Source organism: Megalobrama amblycephala, linkage group LG23 (assembly GCF_018812025.1).
Source record: "Megalobrama amblycephala isolate DHTTF-2021 linkage group LG23, ASM1881202v1, whole genome shotgun sequence".
Taxonomy (NCBI): domain Eukaryota; kingdom Metazoa; phylum Chordata; class Actinopteri; order Cypriniformes; family Xenocyprididae; genus Megalobrama; species Megalobrama amblycephala.
The window spans coordinates 9,762,879-9,783,403 of NC_063066.1; the positions used below are offsets into that span (position 1 = coordinate 9,762,879).

Below are 20,525 nucleotides of genomic sequence, written 5' to 3' on the forward strand. Positions count from 1 at the left end.
TGATATTGTAGTTCCTCTCCGCCGGGGTGAGTTTTTAGAGAAGGCAGCGCATGGATGGAGTCTGGCTGGATTCCCCTGCTGCTGAGACAGCACCTCATGCATAAAGTCCTGGAATGTGGAGGGGGTCTTGACCAATCCATATGGCATAAGATACTCATAGTGACCAGTAGGAGTCACAAAGTCCTACACCCGTCCCCCTCACGTATCCAGATGAGGCTGTAGGCACTGCGGAGGTCCAACTTGGTGAAAACGGTGACTCCACAAAGTTGTTCCAGTGCCACTGGGACGAGGGAAAGTGGGTATCGAAACTTCACAGTTTTCTTGTTGAGGGCACAGTAGTCAATACAACGCTGCAAGCCTCTGTCCTTCTTGGCCACGAAGAAGAAACTCTAAGTAGCAAGGGGTGTCGAAGGGTGGATGTAGCCTTGTTGTAAAGCCTCCTTGATGTACTCCTCCATGGCCATCTGCTCATGGATAGATAGTGGATAAATCTTTCCACAGGGCACTGGCTCACCCGTAATCAAGTCGATGGCAAAGTCCCATGGCCGGGGTGGAGGCAACTGTGAAGCCTTTTTAGGCAAAATACATCTCTGAAGGGGGTGTAGCAGGTTGGAATGTCCACTGGAGTGGACAAGAAATGGTTTGGTTGGTATTGGAGCCTGGCAAATCTGTGACAGATGCATTTTGAGAAAGGCTGTTAAAGGGATAGTTCACCCAAAAATTATTCCATGAATTTACTCACCCTCAGGCCATCCTAGGTGCATATGACTATCTTCTTTCAGATGAACACAATCGGAGATATATTTAAAAATATCCTTAGTCCTCCAAGGTTTATAATGGTTATGAATGGGGGCCCAAATTCTGAAGACAAAAAATGCATCCATCCATAAAAAATTATCCATACGACTCCAGGGGGTTAATAAAGGCCTTCTGAAGCAAATCGATGCGTTTGTGTAAGACATGTATCCTTATTTAAAATTTTATAAAGGAAAATAACAAGCTTCCAGCGCGACAGCCATATACATTCGGCGTACGTCCAAAAAGCGCTAACTTCCGCAACGTAGTACACAATGCCATTCTACACAATGACATGACATACTACACATTGACATATTTCACATTGTACGTGATGGCGTAGTGCTCCCCCTGTAGTGGCGTAGTGTACAGACCGTAGTGTACAGATATTTTTAAATATTTCTCTGATTGTCCGATTTCTCCGATTCGTCTGAAAGAAGATAGTCATATACACCTAGGATGTCTTGAGGGTGAGTAAATCATGGGATAATTTTAATTTTTGGGTGAACTATGGCTTTAATTCAAACTGTGCTGTACCAAAAACACAATAAAATGACCTCTGAGTAAATAATAACCATTTCTGAATGTTTCACAAACATCATTGTAGATATTACTAAATGGGCTTGATTGCTAAGAGGATTATTTGCCTAAGCTTTTATACTGTAAATTTAGAAAAGCACCAAACCACAGACAGTGACAAGCTTAGATAAACATGTTTTTTTAGATTCACTAAGCCCAAAAGTATTTTAGTTACACTTACAGTTGTTTGGACATCAATGCATTACATATCAAGTCAAGTGGAAATATTACAAGTAAAACATTACACAAAAAGTTTCTGTTTAAAAATAAGGCAAAAGTTAGAGGTTAAGGGCATAGTTCACCCATGAAAATTCTGTCATCATTTATTCACCCTCAAGTTGTTCCAAACCTGTATAAATGTATTTGTTCTGCTGAACACAAAGGAAGATATTTGTAACCAAACAGTTGTGGGGCACCATTGACTTCCATAGTATGGGGGGAAAAAATACTATCAAAGTCAATGGTGCCCCACCACTGTTTGGTTACAAATATCTTCCTTTGTGTTCAGCAGAAAAAAGACATTTACAAGTTTGGAACTTGAGAGTGAGTAAATGATGACAGAATTTTCATTTTTGGGTGAACTATACCTTTAATCTGATGAACTACACCTCACTTAAAACCATACTGTACATTCAATAAAAATCCCCTTGAAACAGTGAATTTAGTTGTGAGAAAATCTCAAACATCATCAATTCGCAGATGCCACTTAGCTTAATATTTTATCTATGACATTCATCAATTATTAAGTGTGGCTTAAATGTCCAAATAAATTTTGGGGCAGTTATGTTTAATATAAATGTGGGAGCATCATAAATAATTAATCTTATCTTAAAATTTAAAGCCAGATCTAATGTAATGTGGTTGTGGGAATGAAGGGTTGAGAGTTCAGACATGAGGATTAACAACACAGAGCATTCAAAACAACAGACTAGCTTTAAAATGGAAACTCAGAAAGCAAGTTCAGCTTTAATTTAAATACACTTCATCATAATTGTGAACTTAATATGTCAAATATACTGAGGAATACTAACATCTGACTTTCTTTGAGCAGATTCTGGCATGCATTAGCATAGATGTTACCCAAGCCCAGACAGGTGTTCACAATGGCTCTGTGTCAGAATGTTGTTGTTGTGAACCTGTCTCGGCCTGAAAGGGACTACAGTCTCGTATTACACTGCATCATTATAACATAATAAACACCTTTCCACAGCATTACTTTAACACAGACTTGACGCTCGCACTCACATAAAAACAACACCAACATGGAGACAGATGCCAAGGACCCGAGCCACACTGCCAATGCTAATCCTGCTACAATCACTTTGAGGAATCTGAAGCATTATAAAGTAAATATTGCATAACACACAACAGAGTTGAGTAATTCAAACTTGGACCTTTAAATGCATTTAAGAGACGCCTGAGGAAAGATACAGAGGCTTAAAATGAAGATGCTGAGTCATAGTCTGAAGATCATTCTCTGGGTTTAAAGCCGAATTGAGAGCCAGAAAGCAGGGCAGGGGGTTAATAACACTGGTGCTCCACTTCCTGTCTCAACGGGCCCTGTTTGTAAAATGGACAGTGCAACTTCTATTTTCATCCTTCAATTTCACTACTGTCCCAAATTCATATTGCATGATTATAAACTGATAATTTACTGTATCAGCCCATCAAAAAACTTAATATTGAGATTTCAGAAAAACGTTATGTTTTTCAATAGAAAGATGTTTATCCATGCAGAATTCCAACATATGGTTCTGGAATTCCAAATGCATTTCATTATGGAAAGATTGAGTCTTGCTCATCTTTCAAGCAGATTATCAAACATCAAATCTAGGTTATGGCCAAACCTATAAATAGCATACATAATCCTTGTAACACTACATAAAACACCAGTGAACATCCTGATAACTTGCTATCATTATGGAAAAGTGGAAGTTTTAAAGACATACAGTATACTCACGTTGCAGCGTGCTCTCCAGCTCCGAGCTTGCCTGCAAAAGGTTGTAATAGCCCTCCATGTCTTTCAGGGGCTCTTGAGGAGAGGCCGAGCCCATTCCCTGGCTGTTCCCGGAGAGGAGTGACTTGACTCTGGGCCTGTCAGGCCCTCACATCCCACTCCACCAAGGATTCATTTCACTACCTCCACAGATCAGATCCCAGCTGAGGCTTCACTTCAGTTCTGTGCTGCCACACACGCCTATGAACTCCCCAAGTCACCTTGAGCAGGAGCAAGTGCATCCGCAAACTCCAGCAGCACAGACAGACCCCCCGCTGGAGGAAAACGTATCTGGAAATACCTATGGCAAACAGCCTGCTGCAGCTGATAGTGGCACTGCAATATCACATCTCAGCTTACAGAAACCACACACACACACACATAAGGGAGGGGCAGAGAGGATGAGGTCCTGTCTCAAAAGTGAATCGGATTAAAAGGGTTTCCTGTCCACAGTGCTGATGGTCTGGTTTCTTAAAACACACACTACACACACTCCATCCGGCTGCAAACTCCTGTGAGTTAGAGTGCGTCAGATCTGCATCGCTGTTAGACTCTTGACACTCCGCCAACTCCCTCCCCATTGACTTTCTCCACTGTAGAGTTTAGACTCCGCCTCCTGCTGATCTCCACCCTCCTCATTGGTCAGTTTTCCCTCATAGACTGTGGCTTCCTCACTGCTCATTTCTGCATGCTGTATTACACCCATTCTCAGCCTTACAAACACACACACACACACACACACACACACACACACACACACACACACACAGGCAGGCTGTTCTGAATATCACTATTGACAGCAAAACTATTTTTTCTTCTGAGACTAAGGAGTTTCATTGTTCAGAATACAGAAAAGTATGACGTGTGGGAAAATTGCAGATAAACAGCTACATGAATAAGAGGCATTGTTATCTATGAACACACTATTTATGCTTCTACAACCACATCTTATATCCATGAGAGACTGTTGGTTTGAAATAGCCTATGGCATTACAGTCTTTATTTATAATGTACATCCTCTGCAACTGATGGAGAAAAGAGAGATTAACTTTAACATCTGAAGACAAATAAAGGACAATACCACAAAAATAACACAGACAAGAATTTTATCAAGATTTTACGAGTTATCATCATTATAAAGTTAAAGTTTTTTTATTATTATGAAGTTTCATTCATGAACTTTTTTAGGAATTTAGGTAGAAATGTATGAATATGTAAATATATATTATTATTATTATTATTATAGGTATATATTCATGTACACTTCTACATAAAACAATGTTCATGAATAAAAGTTGAAATTCACAATAAAAAAAATAACACTATTATTATTATTATTTATTAAGGGGTTAGTTCACCCAAAAATGAAAATTCTGTCATTAATTACTCATCCTTATGTCGTTCCACACCTGTAAGACCTTTGTTTGTCTTTGGAACACAAATTAAGATATTTTTGATAAAATCCGATGGCTCAGTGAGGCCTCCATTGACAGCAAGTTAATTTACACTTTCAATGGCCAGAAAGCTACTAAAGACATATTTAAAACAGGTCATGTGACTACAGTGGTTCTACCTTAATGTTATGAAGCGACGAGAATACTTTTTGTGAGCCAAAAAAAAAAAAAAATAAAAAAAAAATAAATAAATAAATAAATAAATAAATAATAATAATAATAATAATAATAATAATATATATATATATATATATATATATATATATATATATATATATATTAGACTTTATTCAACAATATCTAGTGATGGCCGATTTCAAAACACTGCTTCACGAAGCTTCGAAGCTTTACGAATCTTTTGTTTCGAATCAGTGGTTCGGAGCATAACAAACTGTCAAAGTCAGGTGATTTCAGTAAATGAGGCTTCGTTATGTCATAAGTGTTTCGAAATTTCAATGGTTCACCACTGGGGGGGTGTGATGCATGCTCCGAACCACTGAATCGAAACAAAAGATTTGTAAAGCTTTGAAGCTTCATGAAGCAGTGTTTTGAAATCGCCCATCACTATATTGTTGAATAAAGCCCTTATTTTGTTTTTTTGACGCACAAAAAGTATTATCGTTGCTTCATAACATTAAAGCTGGATTTATACTTTCACCTGACTCCGCACCATTCTTCTATTCTTTGAAACTACAGGGGCGACTCGGAGAAATTGTTCTCTAAATCAGCAGGAAGCAGCGGTGAGTAGTAGGTACACAAACACAAAGTTTATTCTAGTAACTTACACTTCACCATAACCACACTGCAAAAAGAAGTGTAAAACCCAGTAAACCTTGAGATTATTACTTGTGACACTAGAAGAAAATATATGGATATGAGAACAGGTATACAACTAAATCTCTTAAATATTTTCTAATTTAAAAAAAAAACATTTTAATTTAGTCTCGGTAACATTTTTAATAAACATGGAGCTTTATTTTCATTAAAAGGGATAATTTCAGGTATTGTTGGCACATTTTGTAAATGTAAGCAACTAATTTAGACACGCAAACTGGGTGCCGGTGTGGTGAGATGTCCATGCTTGGCCAGATTCGCCTTGCATTCGAAGATCTTCAAATGCGGAGCCGCGCGGAAAGTTACAAAATTTGCCGTGCACACCAGCAAGCGAAATGGGTTCGCACGCACTTTCGCACCCAAGAGAACTTGCGGACATGTCGAGTATAAATCAGGCTTAAGGTTGAACCACTGTAGTCACACGAACTGTTTTAAATGGGCATCTGAAAGTGTTAATTATCTTGCTGTCAATAGTGGCCTCAGTGAGCCATCGGATTTGATCAAAAATATCTTAATTTGTGTTCTGAAGATGAACGAAGGTCTTACAGGGATGAAACGACATGAGGGTGAGTAATTAATGTAATTTAAACAAATAATTTAATGTGGTTTTAATCACTTTGAAGCCCTATAAATTGCATGTATAGCAATTACAAACATTACAACAAAAAAAAAGTAAAAACAATAACAACAACTGAACTCAACATGTAAGAGACATCGCAAAAAAGGTAGCTTTAGACACAAATGTCTTCTTTCAAAACAGCTTTTATTAAAGAAAAGTTTGAAACAGACTGGTCTTAAGAGGTACATTCAGATCAGCTGGAGCCTGAGGGACATGATGGAGGGAGCAGGGCTGACTGAGTTAGTGCCTGATTCATTTCACAGCAACACCTCAGCCCTGCCTCACACTCCACAATCAGGCTGCCTTTCTCGGCTGTTTTTTTTTTTTTTTTTTTTTTAATATTTTCTTTTTATTACAAAATTGGCTCAAAAAGTTTCATTAAAAATACAATCAAATAATTTCATATATTTCATATATTATATATATATATATATATATATATATATATATATATATATATATATATATATATATTCAGGCAACATGAGAATCCAAGAATTATCATAAGCTTTGAAAATAGCATCTCTGAAGTAATTTAAAGGTCTGTTTGGAAATTTCAAACATTGCAGGCAAGTTCCATTTACCCCTCTCAAACTGAGCTGAACAAACACATGAATGTCTTCATCTTGGTGAGTGTGTATGTGCTCACCAGGGTTCAGTCCAGTGGTGGCATTAGTGGTCATACATGCACAGAGAGAAAAAAACTGGCCTTACCAGTCTAGCTGAAAAGCAAATGTAAATAGAGCTCTGATATATTTTCTCTGGAAAGCTGATTCATGATGTAATCAGAAATTAAAAGAAGGCCTGGTGGTTATGCAGGGCTGTGATACAGCTGATTTAAGCCTGGCCCAAGATTTGGAGCTGAGCTTAAGATGCTTAGCATCATGACACAGTCAGAGGTCTAAACACACACCACTTTCCCTTGGATAATCCACACACACACACACGCACACTTGAAGATAGTTGAAGCTGGAATGGGGCATTTTTCATATGGCATTGTTTTAGGAGATTAACATCATCAAGAAAGACAGTGGCTCTTTTAACACCCATTTTGGGTTACAAGCAGAAAGAAGAACGGAATAGATCGTTCATATTAAAGGGACACAGAGATTTTAGCTGCATTCACACCATATATTAGTGGAGGATCTATCAGACTGATCTCTGATCAGAGAAAGAGCCCAGAGCTGCTGGTCTACAGGGTCTGCTCAGGCTTACAGTTTATAGAAACCCAATCTGTTCAACAGCGGATTGCACAGGCAAAGAAAAAAACAAAAATAACAATTGGCACAAGCTGATAATGATTAACAATTTAAGAAAAGAAAGGAAATACCTCTGACAAAAATATAAAAACTGTGAGTATAATTACAAAGTACAATAAATATGTCAAAAAGAATCACATAGTAAAGAACAGAATAATTCAATTATACTCTAAAAGGTGATTGAAATCATGGCACATAGAAATGGAATGTATTCATAAGTGAAAAAAGTAGAAAGAAGATCCGTTCCCTCCTAACCACTAGAGGGCAGACATAGGTTTCAATAGGCATTGGACCTACAACTCCTATTTCACTGACCTAAGCTCCACCCCTTTTAAGAGATTCATTCAGTTACCTCGAAAAAAGTGAAATGCGTGCATGTGGACGTGAAAGTGTGTTTTTGAGCACTGGCCTGGTATGTAGAGCCGACACATTCAATATAAACGTCATTAACAGCTCAATAGTGAGGCTCACTCTGAAATACGCAATTAACTTTGCATTGAGAACTAATCTTAGCATGTGCCGTTACCACGGATAATTCACCTTCAAGAAAAAAACTGAACAGAGACAGTCGCCCACTTTTTTTTTTTTGGCATCAAGCAACAATTTCCACACTTTTTCACTAGTACATTTCTTACATTTATAATCCAACTGTAAACTGATCCCCGTTTCAACAAAGAGTAACATTGAAAACTGTGACAGTACGTTATAAGAAATATCTGAAGAAAATCTGTAAGTGATTTTCGATTTCTCACACACACACGTACATGTACAGAGTTGTTGGGCACCGTGGGATATCCCAGAACTCCATGTGGTCGAACAAACAGCAAGTTGTTGAAAGGCAGCTTTTATACCCATAGGGTCAGTGCCCTCAGTGCAGCATCTTAGAGAGAGCTCACATTTAGGGATCTCGAACAGCTACATGTTACAAAACTCTAAACTACGATTTGGGTTTGTGATCACACCTGCTAACCAATCACAAAAGGGGCCAACTGTCTGCCAACAAAGTAAAGACAACTAGAGAGCATGTTGACGGTGGAAAAAAGGTATTTATAGGACTTTTTTGGGGGGGGAATCATGCAAGAGAACCAATAAGGAGGAGCAGGGATGTCGGTACATTCTGCAGCAGTTGAGTGCTACGGACGACTTATCCAGCGACGCGTTTATCCCGGTAGGGTTGAATGTGAGAGTATGGCAGTAGGGCAGGGCGAAAAATGTTGTGAAAACCGTAGTTCCTGTGGAATCGTTCTGGGATGAGAGGCTTTGAAAGAAGTACATGACAGAGCAGTTTAAGGTGGTTCCATTGTCATGTTTCATTTAAACAGGCAGGAGGAAGGGCAGTGACCCTGAAAGAGGGTCCCATCAGTAGTCTTAACCCAAGGCTGCCCGTGCCCATCAGTAACGCTCCTTTAGATGCTTGTAGGAGAGGGGTGTGACAGCAGCCATCTATGGTGTACAAGAAATAAAGTAAATAAATAAAATCACCACACAAATCTGTTTAGCACACATGGAAAAAAATGTATTTAACAGATGAAGAGGATAGATCTGATTAAAGTCTGAATAGCAACAATGTGTTAAACTCTTATTTGATTGATTCATCAAAACTAACCAAACCAAACCCAGACAATTCTGTACACAACACCAACCATAATCAAACTGATCTGCACCGAAGGACCATCCTAATCACAGGAGGATCTGGTCGTCGCTCATATAATTAGTTCAAATAAAACGCTGATGTGAATCCTGGTTTTTGGAATGTCCTGGATTTAAAACAAGTACTCGATGTCTTGGATGCTGTCAATCACCTCAGACATTAAAGGGTTAGTTCACCCAAAAATGAAAATTCTGTCATTAATTACTCACCCTCATGTCGTTCCACACCTTAACTTTGGCAGTTTGATACATGCTCCAAACTACTGATTCGAAACAAAAGATTCGTAAAGCTTTGAAGCGTCATGAAGCAGTGTTCTGAAATCGCCCATCACTAGAAATGTCGAATAAAGTCGTTACTTTATTTTTTTGGCGCACAAAAAGTATTCTCGTCATTAAGGTTGAACCACTGTATTCACATGAACTGTTTTAAATATGTCTTTAGTAGCTTTCTGGGCATCTGAAAGTGTTAATTATCTTGCTGGCAATGGAGGCCTCACTGAGCCATCGGATTTTATCAAAAATTTCTTAATTTGTGTTCCGAAGATGAACGAAGGACTTGCAGGTTTGGAACGAAATGAGGGTAGTAATTAATTTTTGGGTGAACTAACCCTTTAAAGTGGTAATTCACTGCTGGTAAAATGGGCTTTTATTAAAACTGGGCTGTCTATGCAGTAGAAGGGCAAAATATTTTTAGAAATCAGTGCTACATGATTAGAGAAAATAGAGAAAAAGGGCTGTGGCAGTCCCTTTTGCCAAAAACTTTAACACCCATGAATTTGCACTTAAAAATGCATTAGCAACTACCAATAGAAGTCTACAAAATGTAGACATTTGTCTGATTAACTTCGGGCCGCAATTCCTTTGGGTGGATTTGCACACAGACGCTATACAAGATCAATTTGTGTTGAACCCAGAACATTCCTTAGATCATACTGAGCACTTTACCTGTCTGTATCAGTTGAGGATTCCTCTGACAGCTGAGAAGAACAGAAGAGCAAGTTTAATGCTGGTGAGTACTTCCTAAATACAGCCTCACTAATAATTTATTACAACCATCACCAATTGACCCCAAAAGCTTCAGGCACAGAAAAACATGCAAAACATGCATGTCAGCATGCAAAATGCAAAGCAATATTGCAAGTGAACAATCACTGGAACCAAAATAATGTCATAAAAAGGTTAGAAAGCCAACTTCGATAGTCACAAAAAGTCAAAATAAAAAGATTCCAAATTACAAACTACCACACCACACAAAATACCCACCACAACAAAAAGACGATAAGACCAACATGACACGGCGGTTTCATGTCAAAGTATTAAAGTACTACACAAAACAACCACACTCATGTTGTCATTCACACACACAAATAAATGAGATTAACCACAACAACACGACAGAAAACTGGTTTAGTCAGTTAATAAGGACCCAATCAAAAGTTACTTGAGGAGCACATGCAAGGCATAATGAGGGGGCGGAGCTTCCCCTGGCAGGCTGAAAGGATCATTTAATATTCATTCATTCATTAAATTATTTTTGATTTCTTACAGCCAACAGTACTGCACTGTGGTCTATTATTATAGTAGCATCACATATTAAATATATAATTAGGTATATTAAATACCTCAGGGTCACGTCCTGTAACTCTTGATCTTTTTTTTTATATAAAGTGCCACAGCAAAAATCCCATTAAAAATCTCCATAGAGAAAAGATGATTAAAATCTGACGAGATTTCTCGTCGAGGTGAAAAGCTGTCTCACGATATTGCCATGACGGAGTGTGAGGGTGAAATTAGGACCGGTACATTTACATCGCGCCTCCACTGTCGTTTTGCTTATTATAGAAATAAAAACCATTTAATTCAGTTGAATAATGGTCGCTTCAATCCCATCCAGCTCATCCAACACGAGCAGCAGGCATACGTAGTGCAGCAGGAATCAGAGTTCAACGATCACGTGACGAGAGTAAGTGACGAGATGACTGATAAGACCATGGCGGAGGATTCTTTGCACAACAGAGCCTAAGCGTCTAATAGATACCCCACATTTTGAAAGCAGCTCTCTGATGCATGCAAATATCTCCCAATATGAAAACTATCTTAGGCTGGGCTGTGTTGTTGTAACCATCTCTCATCTCTGTATCATGCTTGAAGAAAAACTTGGTCTGTATTTGCACTTTGAATATTGAGAGAGTACTTCGATTATAGTTGCACTTAATAAGACTAAAAGAAAACTGTTATTCATTTCTATTTATACTGTTTTTATTTCTATGATCAATTTGTGGAAAGGAGTTCAGTTTGGAGGTCAAAAGTTGAGACTCATAATTCATGTACAGTAAGTTCTGAAGATACTCTTATGAAATCATACAGGAGAGAAGCCAGTTTATGGCAAAACCTTTTACAGTGCTTGTGTATTGTTGTCTTTTACTCAGAAACTAGAACTGAAATGACATTTATTACAAGATAATTAGTTAAAACGTTTCAAATGCTCCTGCAGACTATTTTTCTAGTCATGTATTTTGTCACTGAGGATTTCTTAAAAATACACAGTCTAAAAATCTTGTCCCGTCTCGTTTTCATGAACTCAATTTTGTGTCTTGTCTCATCAAACCCCTACTAGTTGGTATGGGATTTTTGTTGTGTTAAAGAATAAAAGACAGTAGAGATTTTCGCGATAAAACACATTAGTCCATTTTGTATGTCTTTTTCACATTTTCAAATACTTTTTGCTTCAAATCAAATGTTGTAATTGTAATTGTCAATTTTAAATCTCTAAAGTGCAGAATTTTAAATCTATGGAGAAAATCAATGGGAAAATACTTATGGAACAAGAAGTGGGCAGTAACTGTTGAGCTGTAGTGCACTGTTTTTCTTTGATACGTCAAAGACTAAATGTCTTTTCAGCCAACCGATGTGAGTTCATCCTGAAGTAGGGAGAATTTCCACAGCAGAATTCAGAGGAAATTAAAAGCATCCCACAGAGGGGGCCCGACTGAACCCAAGGGGAGGAACTGCACCGACTACGAGGCAAATCCCTTGAGGATGACCAGGGTCAGGCACTCAATTGGGGCTCTGATTGTAAAGTCTGGGGTCTTGTACCTGTTCATATGACAGAATTGGACTCGTCTGAAAAGGTTCTCATGAGCAGGGGTCTGGCTGAAGACTGAGAGGACTGGCTGCCCACAACATTCGACTGACCCGGCTTTTTCTGAAAGGGGGTGGTGAAAGACACTTAAACACGATGGATCAGACACACACACATACTCACTCAAACACACTCAAACTGCTGTACAGTAAATCCTCCTTTAAAAATAAGACAAAACACGGTGAAGGATGTTTATAATTATGAGATTTCATATTTCAGGGCACAATAATGTGTTTCCAGAGTTTCCATACAGATTAGCTTTCATGGAAGGAATCAAAATGGCCATTTTTCTAACATAATCCCTCTCTCAGTTGTGTTAAATTGTGAATATAACCCAAACAAAAGTCAGCCAACACTCAAACAAACTCACAAAATAAACCCACTAAGAACAGGGATGGGTTCCGATTCCACTAACTGATTCCAGTTCCTTAATAATTCAGTTAACAATTATTTTGCTACTTTTGAAGTAGTGCCAAATAATTGATCCTAACTACACTACCGTTTAAAGGATTGGGGTCAGTGCGATTTTTTTCTAAGAAATTAATACTTTTATTTACCAAGGATTCAACTTTTATTCAGCACCAAACTTTTGAACAGGGAGTGTATATTATACCACATTTAGGTAACATTCTAATTGGAACCCAGAGTACTATTGTACTGTATTTAGCTCTTAATTTGAAATCATAAAAATAAAAAGAATGATCGCATTATGGTGTATTCATGTTTAATCATGAAAATATTTTAATTTTACTTAATCAAAATTGCCTTTTAAAGTGCATATCACATTATTTATATATATTTAATAATTGCACATCACATTATTATTTTAAAAATAATAAAATGCCCCTTTTTTCCTTGTTCTTTCATCTTTTTTTCTGATCCCCAACACTAAGAAGACAAACACTCTCTCTCACAAACACACAAAATCTCACTCTGAATCAACCCGCACAAATGCACCCATAAAGTCACAGTGGTTTTGGTGGGGAGCGATGTAGGTTATACCGAGCACGCATGCAGGAAACCCTGTGTTTGTGTGCTGCATTCTCCTGGCTGGGCATGCAGAGACAGCAGGCACCTGGAAAAGGCAGCCAAAGGAATCCCCATCATACCCTGCAGCCCTTACAGACGCACACTGAGGACCACCCACCACCACCACCACAGCTCAGCTTTTGGGGACAATTCTTGTGCAACGCCTCAAGACAAACACCCACTTATAAAAATGCCACCATGGTACACCGTTTGACTGACAATCCAAACCCGGAGCCCGCGACAAACACATTTGAGCTAGCGAAGAACAACTCCTCACAAAGAGGGAGCAGAGACAAATGGGTGGAGAGACAGCAGGCAGGACACTGAAGATACAGACAGGCAACCCAAAAGGAGGAGGGACAGTGAGACAAAAAGCAAAAGAGGAACAGGCAGAGAGACCTCAGTCACTCCAGGAAAAGCTGTGAGTGCTAGCAGTCTGCGACAGCATGAAGATAGTGGATGTTCCAGAGGAAGGAAGACGTCGTTTCATCTACGGCACAGCACATAGGTGGGCAAGAGACCAAAGAGGACAGGAAAATTAAAAGAAGATCAAGGGTAAGAAAGGGTGGGAATAAAGTTATGGGGTAGAGATAGAGAAACAAGAGAAATGTGGCAGAAACAGAATATAGCATATTCAAGTGAAAAGCTCCAGTAACTGGAATCCTGACTATGAGCTGTTTGATTCAGCAGAAAGTTCAGCTCAGCATAAATGAGTAACCGGACTTTCTTTGAGTTATAAAACAGACTAACTCTCCTGGTAGGAATGGCTTGCCACATAAATCATTTCACAAGACATTTATGGTCTGCAGGATAGAATATTAAACTCTAAGGAATTTTAATACATTTTTAAAAACTCATACACTACCATTCAAAAGTCTGGGGTTAGTAATGTTTTTGAAAGAAGTGTCTTCTGCTCACCAAGGCTGCATTTATATGATCAAAAATACAGTAAAATTAGTATTATTGTGAAGTATTATTACAATTTCAAATAATTGTTTTCTATTTGAATATATTTTAAAATGTTAGTTGTTCCTGTAATGGTAAAAGTTTGAATTCTTATTATCAATGTTGAAAACACTTTTTTTGTGGTAACCGTGATACTTTTTTTTTTTAAAAAGTTAAAAAGAACAGCCTTTATTTAAAATAGAAATCTTTTGTAATATTAAAAATGTTATTATGGTCACTTTTGATCAATTTAATGTCTGAATAAAGTATTAGCTTCTTTTAAAAAAATCTTACTGACCCCAAACTTTTGAATGGTGTTTCGAATTCTGAATTGATGAGCTGCAACTTTTTCTGTAGTAAAATGTTAATAAACACACACCTGTGACCGTAACATATTCTATAATAATTAGCATTGTTGTTTAATTCTCATTAATTTTCAATAATAGTTGATGACGTGACTAAGCTCAGCAGAGCTTGACTTTATGTAAATGGTGCTGGCTTAAAGTCTGAACTGCAAAGAAATTTTTTTTAACAAGCTGCAGTCATTAATAAATTGCTTTAAAAATGCATTAATAGAGTGTAATAGAGTAATTATGTTTTTCTTTTTTTCTAGGGACCTGTAATACAAATTAACTTGTGATATAACCTCCTACACACACTATCATTTTACAAGTTACAATGGGAAATAAAGACCATGTTTCTCATCTATCGGAGCTCATTAGGCTATAATTATAAAACCGTTATTAAAGTTGTCAATTGAATAAATCATTTCATTATTACATCGAGTACATAAGACGTGACCATACATTCCCTTTTCTCCCCAGTGGCAGTTTTAATTGACATGTGGCATTCTTGGAAGGGACGCGGCACCTACCTGTGAGGAAGCAGGGGGCAGATTAGCACCGTATGCCCATCTCTGGCCTGAAAGGCTGCTTAACTAGTGTCACAAACATTAGCGACTGCCTACAGCGCGTGTGCTCGCTTCCTTTAAATAATTCAAATGACTGGAGGGGTCTAATTATTGTTTATTGACTCTAACTGTGGTACATGTTAACTGGTTGGGTAGCCACTGACAGCAGCACAAAGTGATGGAGGTATTTGTGCTCGACTAACGGAATAAAGGTCATTTAAATCAGAGCGATACAGGGGACAAAAAGCTACAGGAGAGAAAGATAGGACATCGAATAAGAGTGATTGTAACAATTAGACTGATTGACTTCCTGTCTGTTTGACCAACCTCAACAATCCAAACTGTTCAGAGCCTTGAAACAAAGCAAGAGTTCTGTTAGGAAAAAAGTCAGTGCTGTAATTCATGACAGTCAGGGGACGTAAGGAAAAGAGACACCTGAGAAGTGACAGAGATTAAGAATGAAAAATGTAAGATCCTAAAAGGTAAAATAAGGCTGGGGATACAGATTTACCAAAGGCAGGGGAGTATTGCTGGGTTCAAAGAAAAATGTGACTCCGTGTCCTAACCGGGTGTGACATGATAAAGCAACAAACGATAAAAGCTATCTCTCTACCATGTAAATCAGAGTTTATGTGCTAACCAGCCATGACCACACCAAGCAACAGTGCATTTTTGCCTGCCTGGTCAACATAACTGTGAATTGAACATCAAATATCTTCTAATTGGCTGTGACTGCGTCATGTCATGCCTGGTTAGGACACAGTGTAAGATGAAAGAACAGAAGAATAGGTAAATCAGGGAGAATAAAAGAACAGGATGGATATGGTAGAAATTACGAATTGAGAAAGTCAGAGAGGAGGAAAAAAAAAACGGGAGGGAGAAGTATACCTGTCGTGAATGGGGGCCTCTGGGCTTGCGGAGGACCACCAAAAGGATCTCTGGCAGCAGACTGAGGAGAATGAGGATGATGATAACCAGCCAGGCAGACACTGAGCTCAGCATGTTAGCAAACACAAAGTACAAACGCTGCTGCTTCAAAAACGGCCTAGAAAATAAGAGAGAGAGAGAAGGAAGGAAAGAGAAAACAAGAGAGTAGGACAAGTTAACTCATGCGATTAAATGTGTTCATTTATTTATTTTTAATTTACCTTTACTGATAACTATATTGTACAATCAGAGCTGCAGCACAAAAAAAAGTCCCTGGTGGACCGCATGTTAATCTGTAGTCTGAATTATCAGTAAAGAAATGCACTCTTTATTCATTCAATATATATAAATCAAACTCAGATGGACTGTTGAAGTTATTTGCATCCTTTTTAACTACAAATATATCAGCTTAAAAAGAAGCTGAAAAATTAAATATCTTTTCTGTGCACTTTTTTGCAAGTTTGAGAACTATAAAATCAGTTTTTTTTATTATTAATGTAGTACTAAAGTATGCTATTATTATATATGCTATATATATGCAATATTTACGTATATATTAGCCATGAAAGAAGTGATTAATCGTAATATATTATTAGTTGATAGCAATATCTGAATTTTAAGTCACCATAAAATATACCATTGTACAAATGTACAAAATGTACAATTCTTATTTTTTATGGTATATTTCAGTTTTTTATAAAATATGAAACTGCAGCAATTAGCAAACAACAACGATCCAATCAATTCCTGATGGACAAAATCAAGCGCGCCCTTCTTTTTTTCTAGCTTCGGATTTTTTTTATATATTTTTCTTTTCGGATATACATCGCAATAGAGAAGAAAAGACTTTTCCGACTTTAAGGTTTCCTCACCATATGATGCCTCCCCAGAAGAAACTGAAGAAAACATAAAAGGCCAACGAGCCCCAGATCACAAAATGGTTGATCCATGTCCAATGCCGTGTATCTAAAGCCAGCTGGGAGAGGGAAAGCAGTCAGTCTCTGACAAATGAAGATCTGAGATACATTGTTTTTTTATAGCTTAGATGTTTGAGATAAACTAATCAAGCCACTAACCTTCAATGTGACAGTGAAAACAAGAACTGTAAAGACAATTGTTCCATAAGACCAGTTTCCGAAGACCTAATAGAGGAAGGAGTAAATCAAATGCAGTTCCCATTTTTTCATTCAGACAGCTTAGTCACCATGAAATCAAAATGGACAATTCTTATATTTTTAATGGAACTCGACTATTTATTTTAAATGACTTATCTTTGAACATTTTGCTTTTTTTTTTAATTCAGGTGCCCTCGTAACCTTTAATTAAAATAACTTCCCCTTCCCTTTTTTAACATCTCTTCTCTACTCTGACGAAGTTTACTGGCACAAGGGCAGGACAACCTGTCACTCACCGCAACAGCAAAAGCAAACAGCAACAAGTCAATCAACTCCTGATATACAAAGTCCCATCCAACTTTTTTTTTGTTCAAGAAGACAACTCACCCGGATATGTCACAATAGGGAAGAAAAGACTACTGTGACTTCCATTTCATGCCAACTTTAAAAAACAAAAAAGCTCTAACCTGCCCGTTATCCTGCAGTGCTGGATTGCTGAACAGAAAACGGACACCAAAGAAGAACAGGAGACCCTGAAAAAGTCCTAACACTGTCCAGTAGAGGAAGGGACGCCATCGTAACGTGGCATTCTTGGCTATTTCTCTGTAAGAAGGATAAAAACACAGTACATCAGCAACAGCATGGTACAAATTAAATAAGCAGAAGAGTGCAGTGCAGACTGGCACCTGTAGAGGGAGGCGTTGACCAGCAGAATCTCTATGGATATGTGCTGTTCCAGCAGGCTGTAGGCCAGAATGGGCATGGAGGTGAAGCAGATGTTGTACATCGTCAGATAGGCTGCGTCGTACAGGGGCTGGGAAGGGGAGCGAGGGAAAGGACGGGGCAACGGGGAGGTTAATACCACGTTAAGGACATCACACATATGCACACAACAAAAAGAGGGAAACTGACTATGTGGCTCCATGCAATGGTCGGAAAATGTGATGTCAAAACCCATTAGACCAATTATAGGAAATCACAGCTGAGTTAAGAGCTGTTTCTATTTATTCTTATTGATGGAAGAAGTGACAGGACACTATTAGAGGAGAAAAAAGGAAAGAGATTGGACACAACTGATATATATATATATACATCAGTTCAAAGAAGGGCAGAGAGAAATGCAGAGGAAAGATGCAAAAAAAAAAAAAAAAAAAAAAAGAGCAGAGGCAGAGGACAGGGACCTGCTGGGATGTAGTCTTCTAACAGGCCCTTTATTTGCACATACCTGCTGAGAGTATCCACAGAAAAACTGGTAAAGGAACTGAGGTAATATGAAGCAAAGATTCTAATGGAGAGAAGAAAAAACAGGTTTAAAAGAGTCGCTAAAATAACTACTTTTATAATTACAGACTGAAACATGGACCACTGGATGCCAGACGTACCTTATAAAAGAAGTACTGGACGAGATGAGCAATGCGCACATAGTAGAGATGCCCATGAGCCAGCAAAAGCTTCTTTAGGTGCTTGAGTTTAGGGATGGCATAATCACTGTTCCTCACAGCTTGACGGCCCTCCTTACCTTTAATACCTGAACACACAATAGTAACAACACCATCACGTTCCATCTCAGAAAAGATGCTGAGCAAAATGTGTTCACGTCATCCATGTACACTACTATTCAAAAGTTTAGGGTAGGTGAGATGTCTCTTATACTCATCAAGGCTGCATTTATTTGATCAAAAATACAGTAAAACAGTAATTTTGTGAAATAGTACAACAATTTAAAATAACTGGCAAAGCTGAATTTTCAGCTGAATGTCACTTGATCCTTCAGAAATCATTCTAATATGCTGATTTGGTGCTCAAGAAACATTTGTTATAATTTTCAAAGCTGAAAACAGCTTTATATTTTTGTGGAAACCGTAACATTTTTTTTTCTGGGATTCTTTGATAAATAGAAAGTTCAAAAGAACAGCATTTATTGAACATACAAATCTTTTGTAACAATAACTGTCTGTCACTTTTGATCAATTTAATGTGTCATGCTGAATAAAAGTATTCTTTCAAAGTACTTCTTTCAAAATCAATAAATAGTAATCTTACTGAGCCCAAAACTTTTCAACAGTAGTTTACATGAGGACGCATGATGAGATCTCACCAATGCCCACGTGTGCCTCGAGAATCATGCTAACGTCATTGGCCCCATCGCCAATGGAGAGAGTGATTGGGGAACCTTTGGAGTTCTTCACCATCTTCACTATCTAAAGTGAGTAAAAGAGAACTTCAGCCAACTAATGCATAAAGTATAAATGTAAGTTATTATACCATAAAGAGATGCCAAAGTGGAAGCCTGCAGGTGTGACCTGAGCTTTCTGCAGGGGGGCCATGCGGCAGCAGAGAACGGCAGTGCAGTTCTGGCAGATCTGCAGAAAGAGGCTCCTGTACAGAGTGGCATCTGCATCACGGGGAGGGTTCATCAACAACGACAGCGTAGCGCCATCTATGATGAAGCCGTACTCCTGATTTGTTTTAGACCAACTCCTGTGGTGCAAAAATGACACTAAATTAGGGGTCATTAAATACATTTGAACTAAGGTTGCACCCATATTGAATTACGACTGATAACTGATAAATGGCAGATACTAAACTCAATACAACTTTGTCTAAATAAATTAAAAATAAAATACAAAACTAAAATCTATCATCTTAAATGCTACAAGTGAATTTAGCCATCACAACTTTATCATTTAGATATTTATTTTGAGATTTTTTTTTAACTTTTTAAACAAAGGCAGTTACCATATATTCATGTTTTTAAAGATTAACTTATATGATCATTAAGTGACACAAAGGTCAAAAACCTAAAATGTAAAAATAGGGGAAATGAGTACACACAATTAAAAATTCCCTATTGACAGATACAATCAATATTAAAAAAAATAATATATAAATGATTAACTCTACATGGTACTATTACATTGTACTACAAAGCCAGTAAGAGGTCAAGGGTCTGACCTGGTGACCCCTGCTTTGACAGGCGGGGCATCCTGCACTGCTCTTCGATGGTAGTCCCGTAACAACTCAATAAGTTTTTCCTCGCGCTTTAACCTCTCATCATCCAGTGTCCGCACTGTCAGCTCCAGTAGTTCTGTACCCCGCTGGAACAGGCGACAGGCATAGCAGGTGGACTTGGCCGTCTCCATTTTGTCCCCCGTCAGCACCCAAATTTTCATCCCTGCACCCTGCAAGGCCTCCATGGTCTCTGCTGCCTCTTCCTGAAGTCTGAGACACAAGATGTTAAGATATTAAGCTATTCAGAGCTTCTCTAAGA

The 20,525-nt window shown here is 38.1% G+C and overlaps 2 protein-coding genes across 6 annotated transcripts in view; both read right to left on the reverse strand.

Annotated features, from left to right (window-relative positions):
- The window catches only part of mcf2a (MCF.2 cell line derived transforming sequence a), a 35,595-nt gene extending 31,517 nt beyond the window's left edge, over positions 1-4,078 (reverse strand). For both annotated transcript variants that reach the window (XM_048176788.1, XM_048176787.1), the window contains exon 1: positions 3,335-4,078. In XM_048176788.1, coding sequence (XP_048032745.1) covers positions 3,335-3,428 — 94 coding nt within the window. In that variant the 5' untranslated portion in view covers positions 3,429-4,078. The remainder of the gene's footprint in view (positions 1-3,334) is intronic.
- Positions 4,079-6,402: 2,324 nt separating this feature from the next.
- Positions 6,403-20,525, reverse strand: part of atp11c (ATPase phospholipid transporting 11C) — a 77,138-nt gene continuing 63,015 nt past the window's right edge. Inside the window, exons 19-31 of one of the 4 annotated variants that reach the window (XM_048177021.1) lie at positions 20,210-20,476; positions 19,558-19,735; positions 19,353-19,455; positions 18,637-18,782; positions 18,480-18,539; positions 17,941-18,068; positions 17,722-17,857; positions 17,216-17,281; positions 17,012-17,115; positions 16,101-16,257; positions 13,757-13,847; positions 10,132-10,163; positions 6,403-8,979 (exon numbers count right to left, since the gene is read on the reverse strand). In XM_048177021.1, coding sequence (XP_048032978.1) covers positions 13,758-13,847; positions 16,101-16,257; positions 17,012-17,115; positions 17,216-17,281; positions 17,722-17,857; positions 17,941-18,068; positions 18,480-18,539; positions 18,637-18,782; positions 19,353-19,455; positions 19,558-19,735; positions 20,210-20,476 — 1,435 coding nt within the window. In that variant the 3' untranslated portion in view covers positions 6,403-8,979; positions 10,132-10,163; position 13,757. Of the gene's footprint in view, positions 8,980-10,131; positions 10,164-12,282; positions 12,392-13,756; positions 13,848-16,100; positions 16,258-17,011; positions 17,116-17,215; positions 17,282-17,721; positions 17,858-17,940; positions 18,069-18,479; positions 18,540-18,636; positions 18,783-19,352; positions 19,456-19,557; positions 19,736-20,209; positions 20,477-20,525 lie in introns of all 4 variants that reach the window. The other 3 variants (XM_048177020.1, XM_048177022.1, XM_048177024.1) reach the window with 3 other exon arrangements.